Consider the following 17,510-nt stretch of genomic DNA (forward strand, 5'->3'; position numbering starts at 1 on the left):
TCTCTCTCTCTCTCTCTCTCTCTCTCTCTCTCTCTCTCTCTCTCACGTTAAAGCCTAACGCCTCACGTCCATCCCAATGGGTCTGTGTGATGGCACACACGACAAGCTGCTCTATATAATCAAAAGCCTTTACGTTTACCGCGCGCAACATATTGATAAAACTTTATTGACAAAATATTGACAATTACATACTTCTTGGAAGTATAATGTGTGTTAAAATTGTAGCAAACTTAACACAAACACAAACATTATTTACAGTCTGTAAAAGAGGGTTTAACAGAAACATTAACTTTTAGCATTTCTGTACATGGAATACGCTCAGTGCTTCTTCTTTTTTTTTTACTCTCAATGCTTGCATTTAATCCTTGGTGGCAACTTTCTCTGGGGGGGGGGGGGGGGGTCCTGATAGCAGGCTGCGTGGGGCCACAGCGACACATTGGTAAAAGCTTTAGGTTAAAGGGATGTCCTGATACCTTCCCTTTACGCTCGGATTTACTGATTAGAAAGGGGTTTTTTTGTAAATCGAAATCATTTTTTTTGTTCTATTTTCTTAAAAAAAAATTGAAAGAAAAAATACACTATAACGCAGCACCGCTACTTCATATGTTTTCACAATCACTTTTACACGAGAATCATTAATTAAAGACTGCACACTTTGTAAAAAGGAAGAAGCACGACATCTCTGTTTGAAAATAGAGTTAAAAACGAAATGGATATTTTTTTTGGAGTAAAACTTGTCAAATTAAAACAACTAGCAGGGGAAAAAAACTATACCATGCAATTCAAGTTTTACAAAAGCAGTTTGGTGTTTTGGTATCTTGACGTGGAAACGTTTTCGTTTGTTTAAAAAAAAAAAAAAACCTTCTGAAGTGCAAACGTCCAATATGAATTGGAGAAAAAAACGAGGTGGTAGATGGGAGATTGTAGTGGTGGTGGTTGGTGCGTGGAAGGGTTCAGGTGAGTGGACTGACAGACCCACGCGGTGACAGCCGTGCCACCAGTCGGGTTTCTCTCACCCTCAGCTGCCGATCTCCGGAGATCAGAAATGTGACATTGGCTTTTTACCCCTCACTGTCTCTCCAGGCCTCCTGTATCCATGGTCTCCTTCACTCTGGCGCTAGGAACAAGTCTGTTGGATTTCTAATCGTCCGAAGTGACATCGATCTCCTCCGGGCTCCCCTGTTTCGTCGCCATTCTCCACCGGTTTATATGATGCGATCCTTTCTTCTTCTGCTGAGACTCCGAGCCCTCCTCCTCCAACTTCTGCCGCTTGAACTTCGTCCTCCGGTTCTGAAACCACACTTTTACCTGAATAGATGGAGAAAAGAGAAAGGAGAGAGAGACAGAAAAAAAAACGGGATCAGTTTCATGAGATAAACCGCGTTTGAACAGTGCGTAAAACCACGCAGAAAAGGCGCACTGTTTATGTAGCAGTGCTGAATACAAGCGGACAGCGGGGATAGGAAGGTGAACCGGGTCCTGCAGTGGGCATCACAACGTCCACCTTAAATAAAGATCAAGTGTATTCTCACGAAACGCATTCAAATCCTCAAATTACAATTATTGGTCTAATATGTAATATTAACTCGAATCAATCGAGTGAAGTATTTAAATCACATTTGGACTCACAAACAAAAAACTTTGGATGCGTCATCTAACGTAGGCTAGGTCATAGAATCCCCCCCCCCCCCCCCCCCCCCCCCCCCCCATACACACACACACACACACACACACACATTTTAAGTATTTCTGCCAGCAAGTAAACGTTAAAAGAAATAAAAGAGTGACATCCATGTCACCTAGCCTATTTAACATCTATTTCCACACAGTCCTTTTAGCGGCCTTCGCTGCGGTGCCGTGGGGAATTAACAACATCTACATCGATAAGTTGTCCGCTCCTGCTTTGTCACTGCAGTCCTTTTAGCTCTTAAACGGCCACTGAGGTGCGTTTAATGAGCCTTCAGTGGGCCAATTAAAGCAGGTGACGGTCCATTTTCCCCCTCAGTCCCTCCAAAGGCCCCGCCGTCCAGGGCAGACACAGCGGACAAAAGACAGCGGCTGACGGGCTCACACAGCATCTTAACATGGCAGCCCGCCTCGCTCTTTGTATCGCCAATCCCATAAAATGGTTAACTGGTTAATTTGCCCTCCATTTTGAAAGGCAACATTCTCCCCCCCAAAACAAAGTAATCCAACCCCTCCTAAAATGAGGTTAGGCCTATACAATGAGAGTGGATTCGATCCAACAGAAAGCCCCTGTCTTCGATTGACAACACGCATTTACAGACCCTGGTGTGGAAAAAACAGCTGATTCTTTAAAATGATTGTTTATTCTTTGTTGTCATACTTAAGATGCATTCATTTTTTTAGCAGTCTAATTTAAAAAAAAAAGGCTCCATGACGCCCGGTGTCACGTTACAATATATATTATATAAATATACATTGACAAAATAAGATTATAACGTGCCATCACGCCTGTTCCAACAGCCAGAACATGGCGCAACGCACCGAGGAGCAGTCAGCAGCATTTCAAAATAAAATGCACGCGTTGCAGGTGAAAGACAGCGATGGGGTGGGAAGTTGGATGTTGAGGACATGATTGGGTTTCTTACCTGAGTTTCTGTGAGGCTAAGGCTGTGGGCGAGCTGCTTTCTTTCTGCTCCCACCACGTAATGGTTTTTCTCGAACGCGTGCTCGAGCCGCAGGAGTTGCGAGGGTGAAAACGCTGTCCGGATTCTTTTGGGCTTTCTGGCCAGCGCGTTGTGCAAAAGGAAGCTCTCTGGACTCGTTTCGTTACCTGGAATAACGAGCAGAAAACGAGGATCCGTCATGACCTTTCTTTTCTTCTAGAAGATATTAACATCTCCATAACAACCAGCAGGCCTGCGCACAGCAATATGGACCCGTAGTAGCTACTGGGCAGCCGGGAAATACGGCATGATAATAACAACAATCATAATAATAATTATAATAATAATAATGTCTGAGGAGAAGCTGGGCCCAAGGCAATAAAGGAAAATAAATGATCGAACCCGTATTTATTTGAAATAACTGCCGATAGACTGAGACCACCGCATGCCGGAGAGAACACACAACCCAGGCAGAGGTAGAATCCTCGGCTTAATTCAATTAGCTCCAAACACCCAATCACATCAGGTGGAATGGACGCAGCAGGGAGAGGGCTAAATAAACTGCAGCCACAAACATTTTAGAAATGAATTCTGAATGCATTCCTATAAAATGGGATGAATTTTATTTTATTTTTTAGAAAAGAAAACTAATCATCACAAATATAAATACCATAAAATGAGCGAAGAAAGCCAAAAATAATGAACGAATTTTCTTATTAACAAGTCAACCTAGTTAATAGGCTACAATCTAAATTAGGCTACCCGACATTTCACTCATGTCAGCCCTAGAAAAGAGCAAAAGGCTAGTCCACTAACCACCTAAATTGTTTTTTAATTTTTTCTCCTCTAAAACAAAAATGTATTTTGTTTTATTTAAATGGTAATTAAGTTGTATACGATGCAGAGCAGCAAGAGCCAACAGGTTTGTTTTTAAGGCACGGATATAGATGATATAGCCAGTGCTAAATATAACCTGCAGGACCCACAGTGTACACACACATGTCAACATTTCTACTGGTCTTTTTTTAGCCTGAATAGACACTCCGGGCAGCAGACAGCTACAGAAGCCAAGGCAACAATTCCTTTTTTTTTTTTTTTACTCGAGTTTTTTTTGTAAATTAAGAAATTCATTACAGTTTTTTCCTGCGAAATAATCCACTAAATAAGTGTCTATTTTGGCCTGATAATTGGAGGTGAAGGGCATTAAAACTGCTCCAATACAGCTTCACCGGTTTTAATTCCTTGCGCTTATCCTGCTGTCAGACACATCTCTAACCACGCTGCAGCCGCTCGGCATGTTTGGTGCGTAAAAGAGACAAATCATTTTCCATAACTTACCTTGAAATCTGTGACCCAAGTACCTATATCTGTGTAATAACCAGGGGTAGAAAGTAGACGGGTCCCTTTGCTGGCTGGCAAAAAGAGGGTGCGGACTGTGTGAGGATGAAAGCGGGTGAGCCAGAGCGTGCGGCGGGGCCACCGAATGCACCGGGACAGCGGAGTTTTGCTGATGAGAGACCGCCTCTGCGAACACCAAGTCCGGGTTCGAGTAGACGCCCCTGCCGCCAGAGTGAAAGCCGTTGAGGAAGGGGTTGATCTGGCCGGAGTTTGCATAGCTGAGAGCCGCTGGCCTGATGGGCTCCTCTGTGCGGGACACCGGTACAGGATTATCCTTCGCCACCAAAGACTCTATAGTAAAACACCTCTTGGGTGTAGGTTGAAACATGGTCTGATAGTCCAGGTTCCCCAGTTTAAGTTCAAGTTGTCGTTGGTGCTCTCGCTTAAAAAATACTCCACAACCAAGAAAAGAGGGGGAAAGTTTCTGCGCAGTAAATAAGTTGGGACAAGGCGGCAGTGTCGAGAAAGCCCAAATAAAAAGTGCTCGGCTACTCCCAGACTAATCCATGGATGTGATCGTTTTCCTCGCCGGGTTCGTGCAGGCAGATTTGTTAGTTCATGAGCCTAATTAGCGCTGCAGTCCCATAAACAGCTTCCTCTGAAGGCTGTAATGGCATGGTGATTGGTCGCTGCTGCTGCTCGCCTTAAGGTGGAGAAGGGGAAGACGCTTAAAAAGTGCGTCAATGGGAAGCAGGGGCGCGGAGAGGCGGACTCGAACGCGCAACACGGAACGGATTCGTCCAGAGAGGAGCTCTCCCCCCCCCCACACGCGTGCACACACACACACAAACCCACGCGCACATATCTCCAGGACATTTAACATACTCATCTGAACCAGTAGAAAAAGCTCCAGGTAGCCTGCTTATTTGCATTTAATGGCTATGGCAGCTCCAAACTGATGTTTAAAGGTGGGGTGCGCCTAGTGTTACTAGCAAGTGATTATTGGTTTAATTATGCACAACAATGTTGCTCCATTAAAGTGTATTGTCAGTGCTGTGCGCGTGATTAAAATGCAGCACCAGCTTAATTGGCTATCAGTTGGCCTTCGTTTATTTCTCAAATGTGTTCCTGTTTTTAGTTTTCTAACTGGATTCATGTCCAGAAACCGTTCTTGTTTCGTCCCTGCTCATTTTCCTTTTTTTTCAGATTCTATTAGGATAACTTTCAGATTGGAGACTCTTAATTTCTGCTGGATGGGATGTTTGGGAGCCAGCGGACACACAAACAAGCTTTAGCTCCATAGATGGAGAGCTTCTGTTGTCAACGCTGGACTCCGCGTGAACACTGAACATCCTAAAACTCTAAAGCACCTTCCCAAGCTACCTGTGACTGTGTGTGTGTGTGTGTGTGTGTGAGTGTGTGTCAGTGACTGAGAGCAGTAGCCGTGGCCGCGCACCAAGGGCCTTCATAGAGAAATGATACCAGTGATATCTCACCGTGGTAATCATCATGCGGCTGCTTAGAACTCAGACATGCAGCCCTGGAAAGGAATAATGCTGTACACGGGTTTTACATTTTATTTTGATATAATTCTATGTTTTTCTTTGTTTGCATGTTTTTGAGTGTTGATGGAAAATTTTAAATAAGGTTATCAGATCATAGAAAATTTAAGAGACGAGACTGCATGGTAAATATTTTATTAAAGTGTGAGATTATTATTATTATTATTATTATTATTATTATTATTATTATTATTATTATTATTACTATTATTACTATTATTATTATATTGTTGTTGTCGCCAACTTGTAGTCCAGGAAATATCCTTGTATAGACTTGTCCATACAACGCTCATGGACAGGTCTAGCTGCTGGGTTTATTTGTGCGGGAGGTTAAGGGTCTGTGTAGAATAAAATACAAACCCCACTGAGCTGGGTTTGCCGAGCTGGACAGCCCATAACACGCCTGAGTTAACAAGGTGAAAACGTGTCAACACATTGTTTTAATTTTAATCAGGAATCATCTGGAGTTGGCAGTTTTATACGTTTTATTTAAACTCGCTCAGCCAGTTTCCTACGGTAACGCCTATTTAGTATCATCACCTAATAAATAACTAATATCACTCGTCTTACACATGACACATATTATCTGTATTACTGTTATTCTCGTTACTAGCCTCATTATTTTTTATAGTAGCCTACATCGTAAAATCGTCATTGTAAGCCGAAGTCAAAGCCATTTGTTAAGGAACAATCAGAGCCAATATTAAGAAGTTAATCAGGTGTGAGATTTATTTTTTCTAACATGATGTTACTGGTTTGCTGAGTGAGTCCATACCGACCGCTGTCTCCTGAGTTGTACAGTTAGCTGCTGATCACGGTGGGTAAACTAACGCTCCTCGTGCTCTCACGGTGAAGCGTGTCGGTCCCCTCAACGGAGCTTTACCGACCTCTAGTGGTTACACAGTGGTGGTGTAGGAACATGGTGGGCCACCAACACTGTGGGGCTCTGGTGGACCTTGAAAGCAGAAAGATCCAGCACGTCCCCAACAAGATGAAGAATGGTTGGCTTTTACTGAGGCAGCTGGAACTAATACCAAAACTCTTTAATGCTACCCATAGAGTCCCCAACAATTTGGAGTTTTACACTATTTTTTTCGTCAGAGGTACATAAAAAGGGTTTAACTTTATTCATATGGACTGCCACAGATACTGGAAGATATGTGTACATCTTAAGTTAAAAGGGTACGTTGGGCGCCCCACCCGTTTATCCCTCTTTATATATAGTTTATGGACTTATGGATTATCCTCTGACCCCCAGGTTGGGAGCTGCTGTCTCAAGATTTTTTTGTACACTAACCACAAACTGTTAGGTGTGCCGCACTCTATAATGGTGACATAACATTTGAGACAAATAAACAATTAGGTGGTGCGCAAACATCTTTATTAATAAAGGCTTTATTTGTAAACATGCAACCTGGTTAAACAGCATTGATTGCTGCAAGAAAGAGCCACACACTGGATATCAAGCCAGACCAATGGAATACTCTAAGCATGCACACCATAATGGAAATTCCACTAGTTCTTTAACAGGTTAAGAAGCATCTGAAATATTAGATCACATAGCATAGATCACATTAGCAGATGACAAATTCCTAGTCATTGTCATTACAAGAGTTGTTGATTTGTAGCACAATATAATATCTATGAAAAATTAGAAGAGACGTTGGTGATGCAGTGAGTTTGTATTGAAAGATGTAGCAGGTACATTTGGTTTTTCAGTTTAGTCTGTTTCACTTCATGTAAAATAACCATTCAGGGCCGTCTTGTTTACATTTGGGAGGGTTGAGACCAAATGCACACAAGTTCATTTGTTGATGGTTTTTTGGGTGGTAAGGAGACTGGTTCAAAATGCTGAAAGTCAAAATAAAGATAAAAGGGAAAAGAAATCCCCAGGAAAACTACGGTCTACAAATATTTCTTTCAAAAGGAATAACGCATGAGTATTAGAAGCGTGTGGCCATTAATTCACCACTGCGGCTTACTGGCTGACGGGCTACTGAATATTATTTTTTCATAACCACCTCTTCATTAACTGAGCCAATTGGATGCCGAGGTTACTGCTCAGCGGCGGACAGTGGTCCAGCCATCATCATCGGTTTCGTTCTTGATGCGACGAAGGTTGTCTTTGTCAGAACGCCAACCCTTTTCTCCGTCAGGCTCAGGCTCCCTATCGCGGCTGCCGGGCTTCTCCTCCAGCTTCTCCACACCTCCACGACGCCAAACTCCTAAGGAAACATTAAGACATGGTCAAGCAGGAACATGCTGGTTTCACAAGTATAACTAGTTCAAAGAGTATAACCCGGTGGCTATCATTTAAGACACCTGCAGTAACAGAAGGTAAACAGCGACCTCTGCTGGCAGAATACAACACCTTCTTATAGTCTAGCTAATTGTTTTGTTAGACAAGAGTGCTAAATACAGTTTACACACCTACTCTAACCCCAATATGCATGTGAAGGTTACTTTCTAAATCCCTCTCTGCTCACCTTCATCCTGATCTCTGGCTGGGGGTCTTTGTTCACGGTCATCCCGGCGCTCGCCACCACGACGATCGTCTCGGTCAGTGTCCTCTTTGCGGGAGTCTCTCCAGGCGCTTCGTCCTTCCTCTGCGCCTGCTCTCCTCCAAGTAGACTCCTCTCTGTGTAAACAAACAGTGACACCGATTAACATAACTGATATCCTCTGCATTTATCACAAAAATAAATAGACCAGCACTCTTGGCATAGTCCATCAGGCCCACCTGACTGGACGACTGTCTCTCAAGCTGTCTTTGGATTTTCCCTCTCCTTCGGCATCATCTCTTTCCTCGCTGGCATCACGGGGAGGACCCCAGCTGTCCTCTCGGGCCTTCTCTCGCTCACGCCAACCACCTGCAACATAAGCATTGTCTCATCCTCCTGCTTGACATTACATGTGAGCACAGAGTTGCTGAGCTGTTGGAATATTCATGTAAATTAGAAGATGTCTCTACTTATTTGAAGCTGAACGGCTGCAGGCTTACCAGGCCTGCCCAGCGGCTTCCAGGGTTTGAGGTCCTCGCCAGCACGCCGTGGTCCATCATCCATGCCTCTCCTTCCACCTCTGTCATCATCTCCTCCTCTTCGGGGACCCCAGGAGTCGTCCGTGCCTCTACGGGAACCTCTGTCGTCATCAAAGCCACGCCTGGAGCCGCGGTCGTCGTCAAAGCCACGCTTCGGGCCACGGTCTTCGTCACCACCCCTCCTTGGGCCGCGGTCATCATCAAAGCCTCTACGTGGACCACGGTCCTCGTCCACCCCTCTGCGTAGAGGACGGTCTTCATCCCCGCCACGGCGTGGGCCTTTTTCGTCATCAAAGCCCCGACGGGCGCCTCGGTCGTCTCCGCCCCTACGGAAACCTTCTCCTCGCCTGAAGGGCCCCTCTCTCTCGCGCTCCTCTTTGTCATCCTCACGGCCCTCCTGCCTCCACTCCCTAGAGCAGGCACAGGTATTGTTAGAGTAGGCCCTTATGGTTTTAAAAAGGAGGACTAGATAGGGTTACCAACACCTACTTGTCAGGCACAGAACGACGCCACTCTGATTCGCCTCCCTCCGTGCGCTTCCTCCATCCTCCTCCTCCTTCCTCCTTCTCTATCTGCTTCTCATTCTCACCCCAGTCCTGTATGAGAAAAACACATCAAGACACATTGTGCCATTACATTGTTATCACTAATGTAACTTGTTGCTACAAGGCACTGTAGAGTAATATCAGTTATGATGGCCTGTAGTCCATATCGCTGCACTCGGTCCTTGAATTCAATATATTTGGGCTCCCTTCATTACACCTTTATATTAGGGATGGCAAAATTTTCACAAAATGTTATGACTAAATATTGTGTTAAACTTGTATTGTGTTACTGATAGATAGGCACTACTAACTTATTTATACACACAGGTGTGACCTTTACTCATTTGAATGATTAAAAGGCACTTCACAATCCAGTAAAAGAAAGCTAATATACAGATTTTTGAAAAAGTCCTTATTTAGACTTTTTACTATTCTAGCCATCATAATATCACAATTATGCTGGGTGTCGTATCATGATGGACTCTAGCATGAATTACCTGTGATTCCCACCCCTTTATATTTGAAACTGACTGTTTGGCTCAGAGCATCAGATAGAAAAACAGAAAAGCTAATTTGTACCTTGACTTTCTCCTCTGGGGGGACTCTTTTCTCCTCCTCACGGCGGCGTTCTCGCTCCTCGATCTCCTGTTGACGAGCGCGCTGCTTCCGCTCCTGCTCCTCGAGTTTGCGCAGACGCTCCTGGTACTCCCTCTCCTCCTCCTCTCTCTGCTCTTGTTCCAGGCGTTCACGGTCCTCCCGCTCTGTAACAAAAGCAGCATACATATAACAGGTGTTCAAACTTTAAGAGTAAGAGTTACTGCATTATGCTCTGAAAAAAATGCAGGGTGTGACGTGGTTGCCATGATTGGAAAAACATTTTCCTGACTGAAACTTTGTCATGTCCAATTTTGCTCGCCAAGCAAAAGTCACCACAGCCAAAGAAAAACTCCCTGTAGTAACAGTGTCCCTCAAAACAACCACTTTAACCAAAACCAACATCTTTTCCACCACAATTTCCTCCTCCACCCTCTCACCAGGACTGTACCAGTGCACATGTGCAGTAAGGTTTACCTTTCTTGAGCTGCTCTTCATGGATACGCTGTGCATCTTCTTCTTTTTGACGATAAAAAGCGTTACGTCTGTCCTCTTTGCGCTGCTTCTTCCTTTCTTCCAGGCGCTTCTTCCTCTCCTCCACCAAGCGCTCCTGGAAAGCTTTCAGTTTTTCCTTCAGAGAGAGTAGTGAAAAACCACAGCACAAGTTATACAGTTGTTCTGCCACTCCGTCCCAGAAACACTCATGGCTCTGTGCAGCAATATTACAGCGGCACCAGCAGGGGGCACTTCAGTTTATTTGCATTTTAATTATAATGCCCACAAGTTGTTGTTGTTGTGTTCGACCCCCCCCCCCCCCCCCCCCCCCCCCCCCCCCCCCCCCCCCCCCCCCCCAAAGCTTACATTTATGGAAGTAATAAATGATCTTACCTCATAAATGAAGCTACGAGCAGCGGTGATTTTGGACAAGAAGTTTTCTTTGTCCTCCAACATCCTGAACATCCGCTTCTTGTGCTCCAGAGCCTTCTCCCGTTCAACTTTCATGTTACTGATCTACAACAAAAAGAAAAGTCTTACATTCTAGATACTCACCTGGGTCTATTAAATTTCACATGTAGGCATGTCATTTTTGAATCACAAGTTTTAGGTTTTTTTACGTACCCTCTCTTCCTCCTGGAGCTCCCATAGTTCCATGTCCTTGATGCGCTGCTCCTCGTAAGCCTTTTTGATGAGAGGAATCTCCTCAAGACGTTTTGCCCTCTCAAAGTAGTCAATCTGGAGAGAAAGAAAGATTAGTGTCCAATTCACACCTAGTTGACTGATATTTTCATTAATGAATCACCCAGTTACCTTCTTCTCCTGGTTCTTCAGACGCTCCTGGAGTTCCTTCTTCTCCTTCTCTAGCTGCTCCACCTGTTTGGCCATGATGAAGTCAGGATCCAGCTCTTCCAGGTCCTGTACAAAACAAAACCAAATGTGTTAGTCTCACCTTTGAACCTCATATTACTATGACCTAATTCTGCAATATGGAGTTCAACCAAATGAATCAATCAATATTTACCTCAATATCAATATCCTTGAAAGCCTTGGCTCCAAGTTCAGTCTTCTTGATCTGCTCCAGACGTTCACGGACCGTCTTTTTCTTGATCTGCTCATGCTCCTGCATGATGCGCTCCTTCTCCCTCTCTTTGGCCTCCAGACGCAGACGCTCCTCCTCAGCCTTGCGTACCTTCTGCAGCTCAGCTTCTCGCTGCTCCAGCTCCTCCTTCTCACGCTGAATGTTCAGGCTCTCCAGACGCTCCTTACGCTCCTCAATTGTCTGTCTACGAGCCAGGATGCGCTGATGATCCTTGCGAGCATTTTTCAGATAGGCGGCGATGGCCAGCTGGTTCTGCTCCTCACGCTCTTGCTGAGAAGGGACAAACGCATCAAAAGTTTTAAATGTTTAAGTTAAAGAATAAAGCAGAGTGTACTGGAGCTTAATATTCCTTGGAGACACCTCTTATGTGTCTGTTAGAATTGTGTAAGATTATGTAAGAAGCTAATGCTTGTTCCTGATCAGGTGTGTGTGCGTCTCTATATACGAGAGCTGAGGGAACTCACCAGGATGGAGGCAGGCCTGATGACTTGGATGGCCTTGGCCAAGGAAGCCGACATGGCAGTCAGCTGGTTCCGTATCTGCTCTGAGGGCATGTTCTGCAGGAAAGGACCAACGGGGGCATCCTCTTTGGTCGAGTAGTTCAGGTCAGAGCCAAAGCTCAGAGTCCGAGAGGTGTGGTCTATACGGACCTACAGGGGAAAGAGAAATATTAGATAAGTTGTGTAAAACGGTAGCATAAACACTCTTAACTGTAATAACCCTTCTGTTGGTTTATCAGTAGTTTATTTTTTAAGGAGTAACAGCAATGCAACTTCTCCTGATCTTGACCTTACCTGCAGATCACAGTGGCGCGCAGCATCTACAATGGAGCGCTCCAGCTGGAAGGCATCCACAAATGGAACCAGGGAGGCCAGACGGGTGAACTCAATGCTTTGATAGATTTGTGCAACCTAATACGATGGAAGCAGAATAATGAGATTTCTAACCTTAACGCTGTAGATATGATTTAGGAGAGCATTCCAGGTGAATGAAAAAGACTGAAGAGAATTACCTGTTGCAGGAGTCTCAGGATGGTATTACTCTGCAAGTGAGGGACATACTGCTGCAGATCAGCCTCCTTCTCAGCTTGGTCTCTCACCCAGTTCAACACCTAGTAGGAGAGTTTGTTACCATACACTGGGTTTAGAAAAGACTAGTTACTTAATTGATCAATAAATCAATCAATCATTACATAAAATGCAACTCATACAACAATGAATTGTATATTTTCCTTTTATCAAGCTGTTTGCACCCAGATCGTTTACCTTGGTCACTCTTCCGCACAGCTTCAGAGGATGGAAGTCTACTTCAATCCAGTTGTAAAGTTCTTTTATGTCAGGTACAACATACTGCAGCAAGTTAAATCTCACCTAAAATATAAATATAAATTGGTCAAAGCAGATATTAATTAACAATTTTTACAGATCAGGTTAAAAAATCCATACCAATTTTCCTAAAAAAGGACGCGAGCCTCTTCACAAAGGCCGTGCTTACTAATAAAAGTTGGCAGTGGTGAAACCTAACAAAGCTTTCTTATGCAGATAATGTACCATATCATTGATGAGACTCTGCCGGGTTGGTGGAGACTGCAGGCCCAGGAGGGTAGCCAGCCTGCGGTGTTTTTCTACGATGATGCCATCCATGTCCAGCAGCCGAGCAATGTCAGTGCGCTCGGGGGTGATTGGAATGGACAGTGTGGCCAGGAGGACTCTGGTGGACATCCTGAAGATCAGAAGTAAGCACCATTACCAATTTGGTCATTATCAGAGTAAAATGTGTGCATTTATCTTCAGATAATGAATAACATACCTCTGCATCTCATCTTGGGTCAGATTCTTACGCATCTCCCTTGAGAGGTGATAGAGCCGGTGGAGGGTGCAGGCGTGGAACAGAGCATTGCCAGATTTCCAGAACACAGTAGAAACCTTGTTGTAGTAGTTGGCCATCAACTGGGGTTTGGGAGGCTTCTTAGAAAGAGCAAACAGGCCATGGATGTCTTCGACCGCCTTGAATGCTTCCTGTAAAAAGACAAACCGCGTTCTGTATTAGCAACATCATCTTCACTTTGACCATGTGTCACATATTTAATTACACTTGAGCACATTCAAGTACTAAGCCGGTGTTTAATTGTTCTACAGGTCATATACTATATTTGTTGACTACTTTCCAAAGCATTTATGAAAAGGTTATACATGTAAACATTTTTAGTAAGTAGACAAATGACCCTGTTCAGCACTTTGGTCAACTGCTGTTGTTTTTAAATGTGCTATAGAAATAAAATTGACATTGACAAATGCATTTTGATATCGTCCTTTGAGAAATTCAATGTTAGGTGCACAGACCTGCCAGAGCTCCATGCTAATGGCGCTGTCCAGCTGCACCAGACGCGTCTCCAGGTGCATCGACTGACTTTCAGGGTTGTTCAGGTTGATGGCGGTGCTCTGGTTGTGGTGGCGCTGGATCTGACCCAGATGCATCCGCAGGTTGTCGCACAGCTTGCGGAATTCGGCTTTACGGGTGTACTGAAGGCAGAACTTAAATGCTGCAGAAAAGATGACCAGATATTATTTACACCATTTAGTATGTAACATTTAATGATAATTGTAATTTACGGCTGAGTTTGTATTTATTGAATTATTTTCTGTGTGACTTTCCTTTAATGATGCAATATAGTATAATCTTATAAAAATTAGGTTAATATAAACGCAATATTCACATTTGAATTTTAAATGTATATTTTATGATGGGAACTAAAAACATGGATTCCCTCATTACTATCATCATTACATCCCTAAATTACAATTTATCATTGTATAAATGGTGCCACTGCCATGTTCTGTGCCCTTGTATTGTACCATCTGAATCATTCAGTAACATCTACCTATATAAAAACAGACAAAATATTTAAAAAAATTGTAACTTTTATGCAGCCTTAAAAAATATCACACTCAGTAAATGAAATGAATATAAAACTTTTTATATATGGTCTTCAGTGTGTGTGTCACTACCTTGCTGGGCAATGTCATGGTACAGGCGCTCCACCTTGGAGTTGTTCCGCAGCAGGTCCAGGCACTGGCGGTAGGACTCCCACAGGAACTTGACCCAGGGAGTGAGCAGCAGGCGATCAGTACGATCCTGAGTGTCCTCTCCACTCACAGCACTCAGGAGAACACTGAAATCACAACAAGCTCAATGTTTATAATCCATCTTAAAATGATCACGCACACGCTAATTACCTTACACCCTCAGCTGTGACAGCAGTATACTGTAAAACAATCATCCGACCACAATAAGACATCAGTTTAGATTCTGTATCAAATTAAAAGGAAATCCAACAAAATATTTTATCCATAACATTTAAGCATCCTCACCTTTCAGGAGTCTGGATGTTGTCCAGATCCTCGATGTCCAGGACCATCTGCTGGGACTCACCCTTGGCTGTCTCAGTCTTCTCCTCAGCCAGCTTCAGGTAAGCCCTTACCACATCCTCCAGAGATTTGATATTAACCTAAAAGCAAAGAGAGAAATTACACTTTGACTCCAAAAACACTGATGAAAACCACTACCGGGTTTGTACAAACATCACAGATTTCTCCTCACACACCTGCTGGCAGATGTTCTTGTACTGGTAGAGACCCTCCTTGGCCAGGTGGCTCTTGCGCAGATCCACGCAGAGCTCCAGGTACTTGAGCATGATGGGCTCGTGGATCTTCTGCCATGTTCGATGTTTCTTGCTCTTGATGACATCGTACAAAACATCCAAAGCTGGCTGCTTCTTGCCAACCTCAAGAAACTCTGTGTAAACACACCAAGAAATAGACACACATAAGCTCTATTACATGTTGATGGTAGCCGTGTACACATATCACTAAACCTTAGCATCTCGCACCAAGCCCACAACCGTGGTAAGCTAAACCTGTCTGACATTGTTAGGCCCACTGTGCTTGGTTAACGTGACATTAGCATAAACGCTTTAAGAATACAAAGCACTAACAATTTGACAGCAGCTAAGAGGCATTGTCAATACCGTTTTCAACCTGATACGAGTGTTAACGGTCATCTACTAGCCACCTAAGCTACATTTCTGAAATATCACCGATTTAGAAAATAGTCAGATCACTAAACGGGCTAGCTGCCGGTTAGCTTAACGCTAATACTAACGTAGCCGTTAAAAGGCGATATAGCGCCCCCGCCATTCAAGGTAGCAGTTAGCCTGGCTAACGGTGCGTTCGAAGGCTAACGTTAGCATAGTTAGCTAACGTTAGCATAGTTAGCATGAATGTCTGACAAATGTGAATCATTAAGTTGTATTTCTACTCACCGTTCGCTCGTTTCAGAGCATTCTCTGGCCGTTGAAAATACGCCGGCATGTTGGTGCCGTTCTAGTGAAACCCAAATTGGCTGCCTTGAGTGAATTTTGACAGATTTCACCAGTCCATCAACGCCACGCACTCAACCGCTGCAACGGTGCTGGCTGAGAAAGGAAGAACCTCGTGAGCGGCCTAGCTAGGGTTGCCAGGTGCGTCACATACTATCCCCCTATCACGGTGTCTACCCCCGTGAAGTAAACAACTGAGAGCGAAGAAATTAAGTTCTGTCTCCCAAAATTGCGATTAACATTAATGTATCCGTATTCAGGGTTTCAATGTAGTGTTTTTGTTTTATTGTAGGTATGATCAAATCTTAATATGTATATTTATAATTGTAAAAATCACTTTTTTTGTGGGTAATTCTGCATGTGTTTGTACACACATTTAAAAAGTGTAGCTCCCTAAATTATCATTAACATAAGCATCTATTTAATGCAGATAAAATATTCCTCAGAGGGGAAATTAAGTTGTTGCAGCAGCCCAAGACAGAGATGAGCCCAGATAGAGGAGTACACAAATGAATACATAAAAAGGAATAAATCAAATTAAATAAAAGGAATATACATCTAGTAAAAGAGTAAAAGTAAATGAACTATTCTAGAGCAATTAAAGACATTACGAGGTAACGTGACGTAAGTGATAAATTAAAGTAACAGGTACGAGGTGAAGTAACATGCTATGACATGATTAATAGCAATGGTATAGTATAATGGGCTTTACGTAAACAGCGTACACCAGAAATATAATGCAGTACAAGATGTCGTAAGACATTGTAACCTATTAAAATTCCAGTAGACATTTTAACCTATTAAAATTCCAGTAGTGTAGTATAAGGTATAACATATCGTATTGGTGTATTGTAATAGAAGGACTAATATACTACTTCTACTACTGCAACAATAACATAATGATATAATATGATATAGTATGTATACCATTGGATGGCAATGTATATAGCCTATTAAATATTGGATATAACTAGTATGTCTAGTTTAATGTATAAAGATATATCTCATATAGCAAAAACATATTAATAAATCAGGTAAGAGAGAGTTAATGAAGCGGGAGTGGTGAGAGAGCCCTGAGTGTGACAGACACAGTGGGATATACATGGTTAGTTATACATGGTTACATACTTTTACACCAGCCACTGACTCTCTGTAGCTTCTCTATGAGCTCATATGTTGAAGTATCCTGAATTGGCTTCTTCATGTATGTGCTTACATATAGTCTGTAATTCACTGATGTGTAACCGTGGGTGTTAAACAAAAAAGATCAAATTAAAAAAAGTGTGGGAAATAAGATATTGGGAACTGTTCTGAATAGTCTCATCCTATATTAATTGTTTTTTTAACAAATAGTTCTACTGTAGCATGATGAAATGAATTACAGCGTCCCCACAGCCTCCTGAACCCTACAATCGGGGAGTTTCAACAAACCTGGCAGCTCTGGGTGTGTAATATTTCATTGTGCGCTCCACTGAAGGCGTGTTCAAGTACTTTTGTTAAATCTCTATTATATCTACACATTGCTTCTTAAGTTACTTGTTAAGTGCAGAATAGACTCAGTTTCAGCAAATATTTGATATAAAGCATCGGGTTTAAAGAAACAGGATCAGGACATCTGTACTTTTAACTCTGCGTGCTATTCAAATGAGAAATGTTTACAACATTACCAATTTAAAGTTAGATCATTATTTAATTGTAATCAGCGCACATTTAGGCTATCCGCTGATTTGGAAAAGGTAAATGATCCAAATGGAAATTTAGGCAGCATCGTTTATTTACATTTCCGAAGGATTTTTAAGTCCTGAATATATAATGTCGTATTATTT

The 17,510-nt window shown here is 43.0% G+C and overlaps 2 protein-coding genes across 5 annotated transcripts; both read right to left on the bottom strand.

The window, feature by feature from the left end:
- Positions 1-325: 325 nt before the first annotated feature.
- On the bottom strand, positions 326-4,756 carry emx2 (empty spiracles homeobox 2). Its single transcript, XM_034898819.1, has 3 exons — positions 3,969-4,756; positions 2,613-2,797; positions 326-1,308 (listed from the first exon to the last, which is right to left on the bottom strand). The coding sequence occupies exons 1-3, from the start codon at positions 4,354-4,356 to the stop codon at positions 1,141-1,143; spliced, it is 741 nt and encodes a 246-aa protein (XP_034754710.1). The 5' UTR covers positions 4,357-4,756; the 3' UTR covers positions 326-1,140.
- Positions 4,757-6,894: 2,138 nt separating this feature from the next.
- eif3s10 (eukaryotic translation initiation factor 3, subunit 10 (theta)) lies at positions 6,895-15,881 on the bottom strand. Of its 4 annotated transcripts, XM_034898812.1 has the most exons (24): positions 15,628-15,881; positions 14,911-15,101; positions 14,678-14,814; positions 14,315-14,478; positions 13,649-13,848; positions 13,116-13,324; positions 12,857-13,028; positions 12,572-12,676; positions 12,319-12,417; positions 12,101-12,217; positions 11,771-11,956; positions 11,229-11,576; positions 11,018-11,122; positions 10,829-10,942; positions 10,598-10,720; positions 10,187-10,340; positions 9,695-9,876; positions 9,060-9,166; positions 8,770-8,980; positions 8,658-8,709; positions 8,532-8,597; positions 8,271-8,400; positions 8,017-8,168; positions 6,895-7,755 (listed from the first exon to the last, which is right to left on the bottom strand). In XM_034898812.1, exons 1-24 carry the CDS (start codon positions 15,674-15,676, stop codon positions 7,592-7,594), a joined length of 3,537 nt encoding a protein of 1,178 aa, XP_034754703.1. In that variant the 5' UTR covers positions 15,677-15,881; the 3' UTR covers positions 6,895-7,591. The 4 variants fall into 4 exon arrangements, with proteins under 4 accessions (XP_034754703.1, XP_034754700.1, XP_034754702.1 ...); XM_034898809.1 differs by having other exon boundaries at positions 8,532-8,709; XM_034898811.1 differs by having other exon boundaries at positions 8,658-8,980.
- Between the last annotated feature and the right edge of the window lie 1,629 nt (positions 15,882-17,510).

This window comes from Etheostoma cragini, chromosome 17 (assembly GCF_013103735.1).
Source record: "Etheostoma cragini isolate CJK2018 chromosome 17, CSU_Ecrag_1.0, whole genome shotgun sequence".
Classification (NCBI taxonomy): Eukaryota; Metazoa; Chordata; class Actinopteri; order Perciformes; family Percidae; genus Etheostoma; species Etheostoma cragini.

Bases quoted from the DNA above. Each gene is read 5' to 3' on its own strand.
- emx2 (XM_034898819.1), bottom strand. From the start codon at position 4,356: ATGTTTCAACCTACACCCAAGAGGTGTTTTACTATAGAGTCTTTGGTG. The intron at 2,798-3,968 runs GTAAGTTATGGA...TCGTTATTCCAG, and splicing joins CTTGGGTCACAGATTTCAAG to GTAACGAAACGAGTCCAGAG. The intron at 1,309-2,612 runs GTAAGAAACCCA...CCATCTATTCAG, and splicing joins TTAGCCTCACAGAAACTCAG to GTAAAAGTGTGGTTTCAGAA.
- eif3s10 (XM_034898808.1), bottom strand. From the start codon at position 15,676: ATGCCGGCGTATTTTCAACGGCCAGAGAATGCTCTGAAACGAGCGAAC. The intron at 13,325-13,648 runs GTCTGTGCACCT...GTCTTTTTACAG, and splicing joins TTAGCATGGAGCTCTGGCAG to GAAGCATTCAAGGCGGTCGA. The intron at 9,877-10,186 runs GTAAACCTTACT...CTTTTGTTACAG, and splicing joins TGAAGAGCAGCTCAAGAAAG to AGCGGGAGGACCGTGAACGC.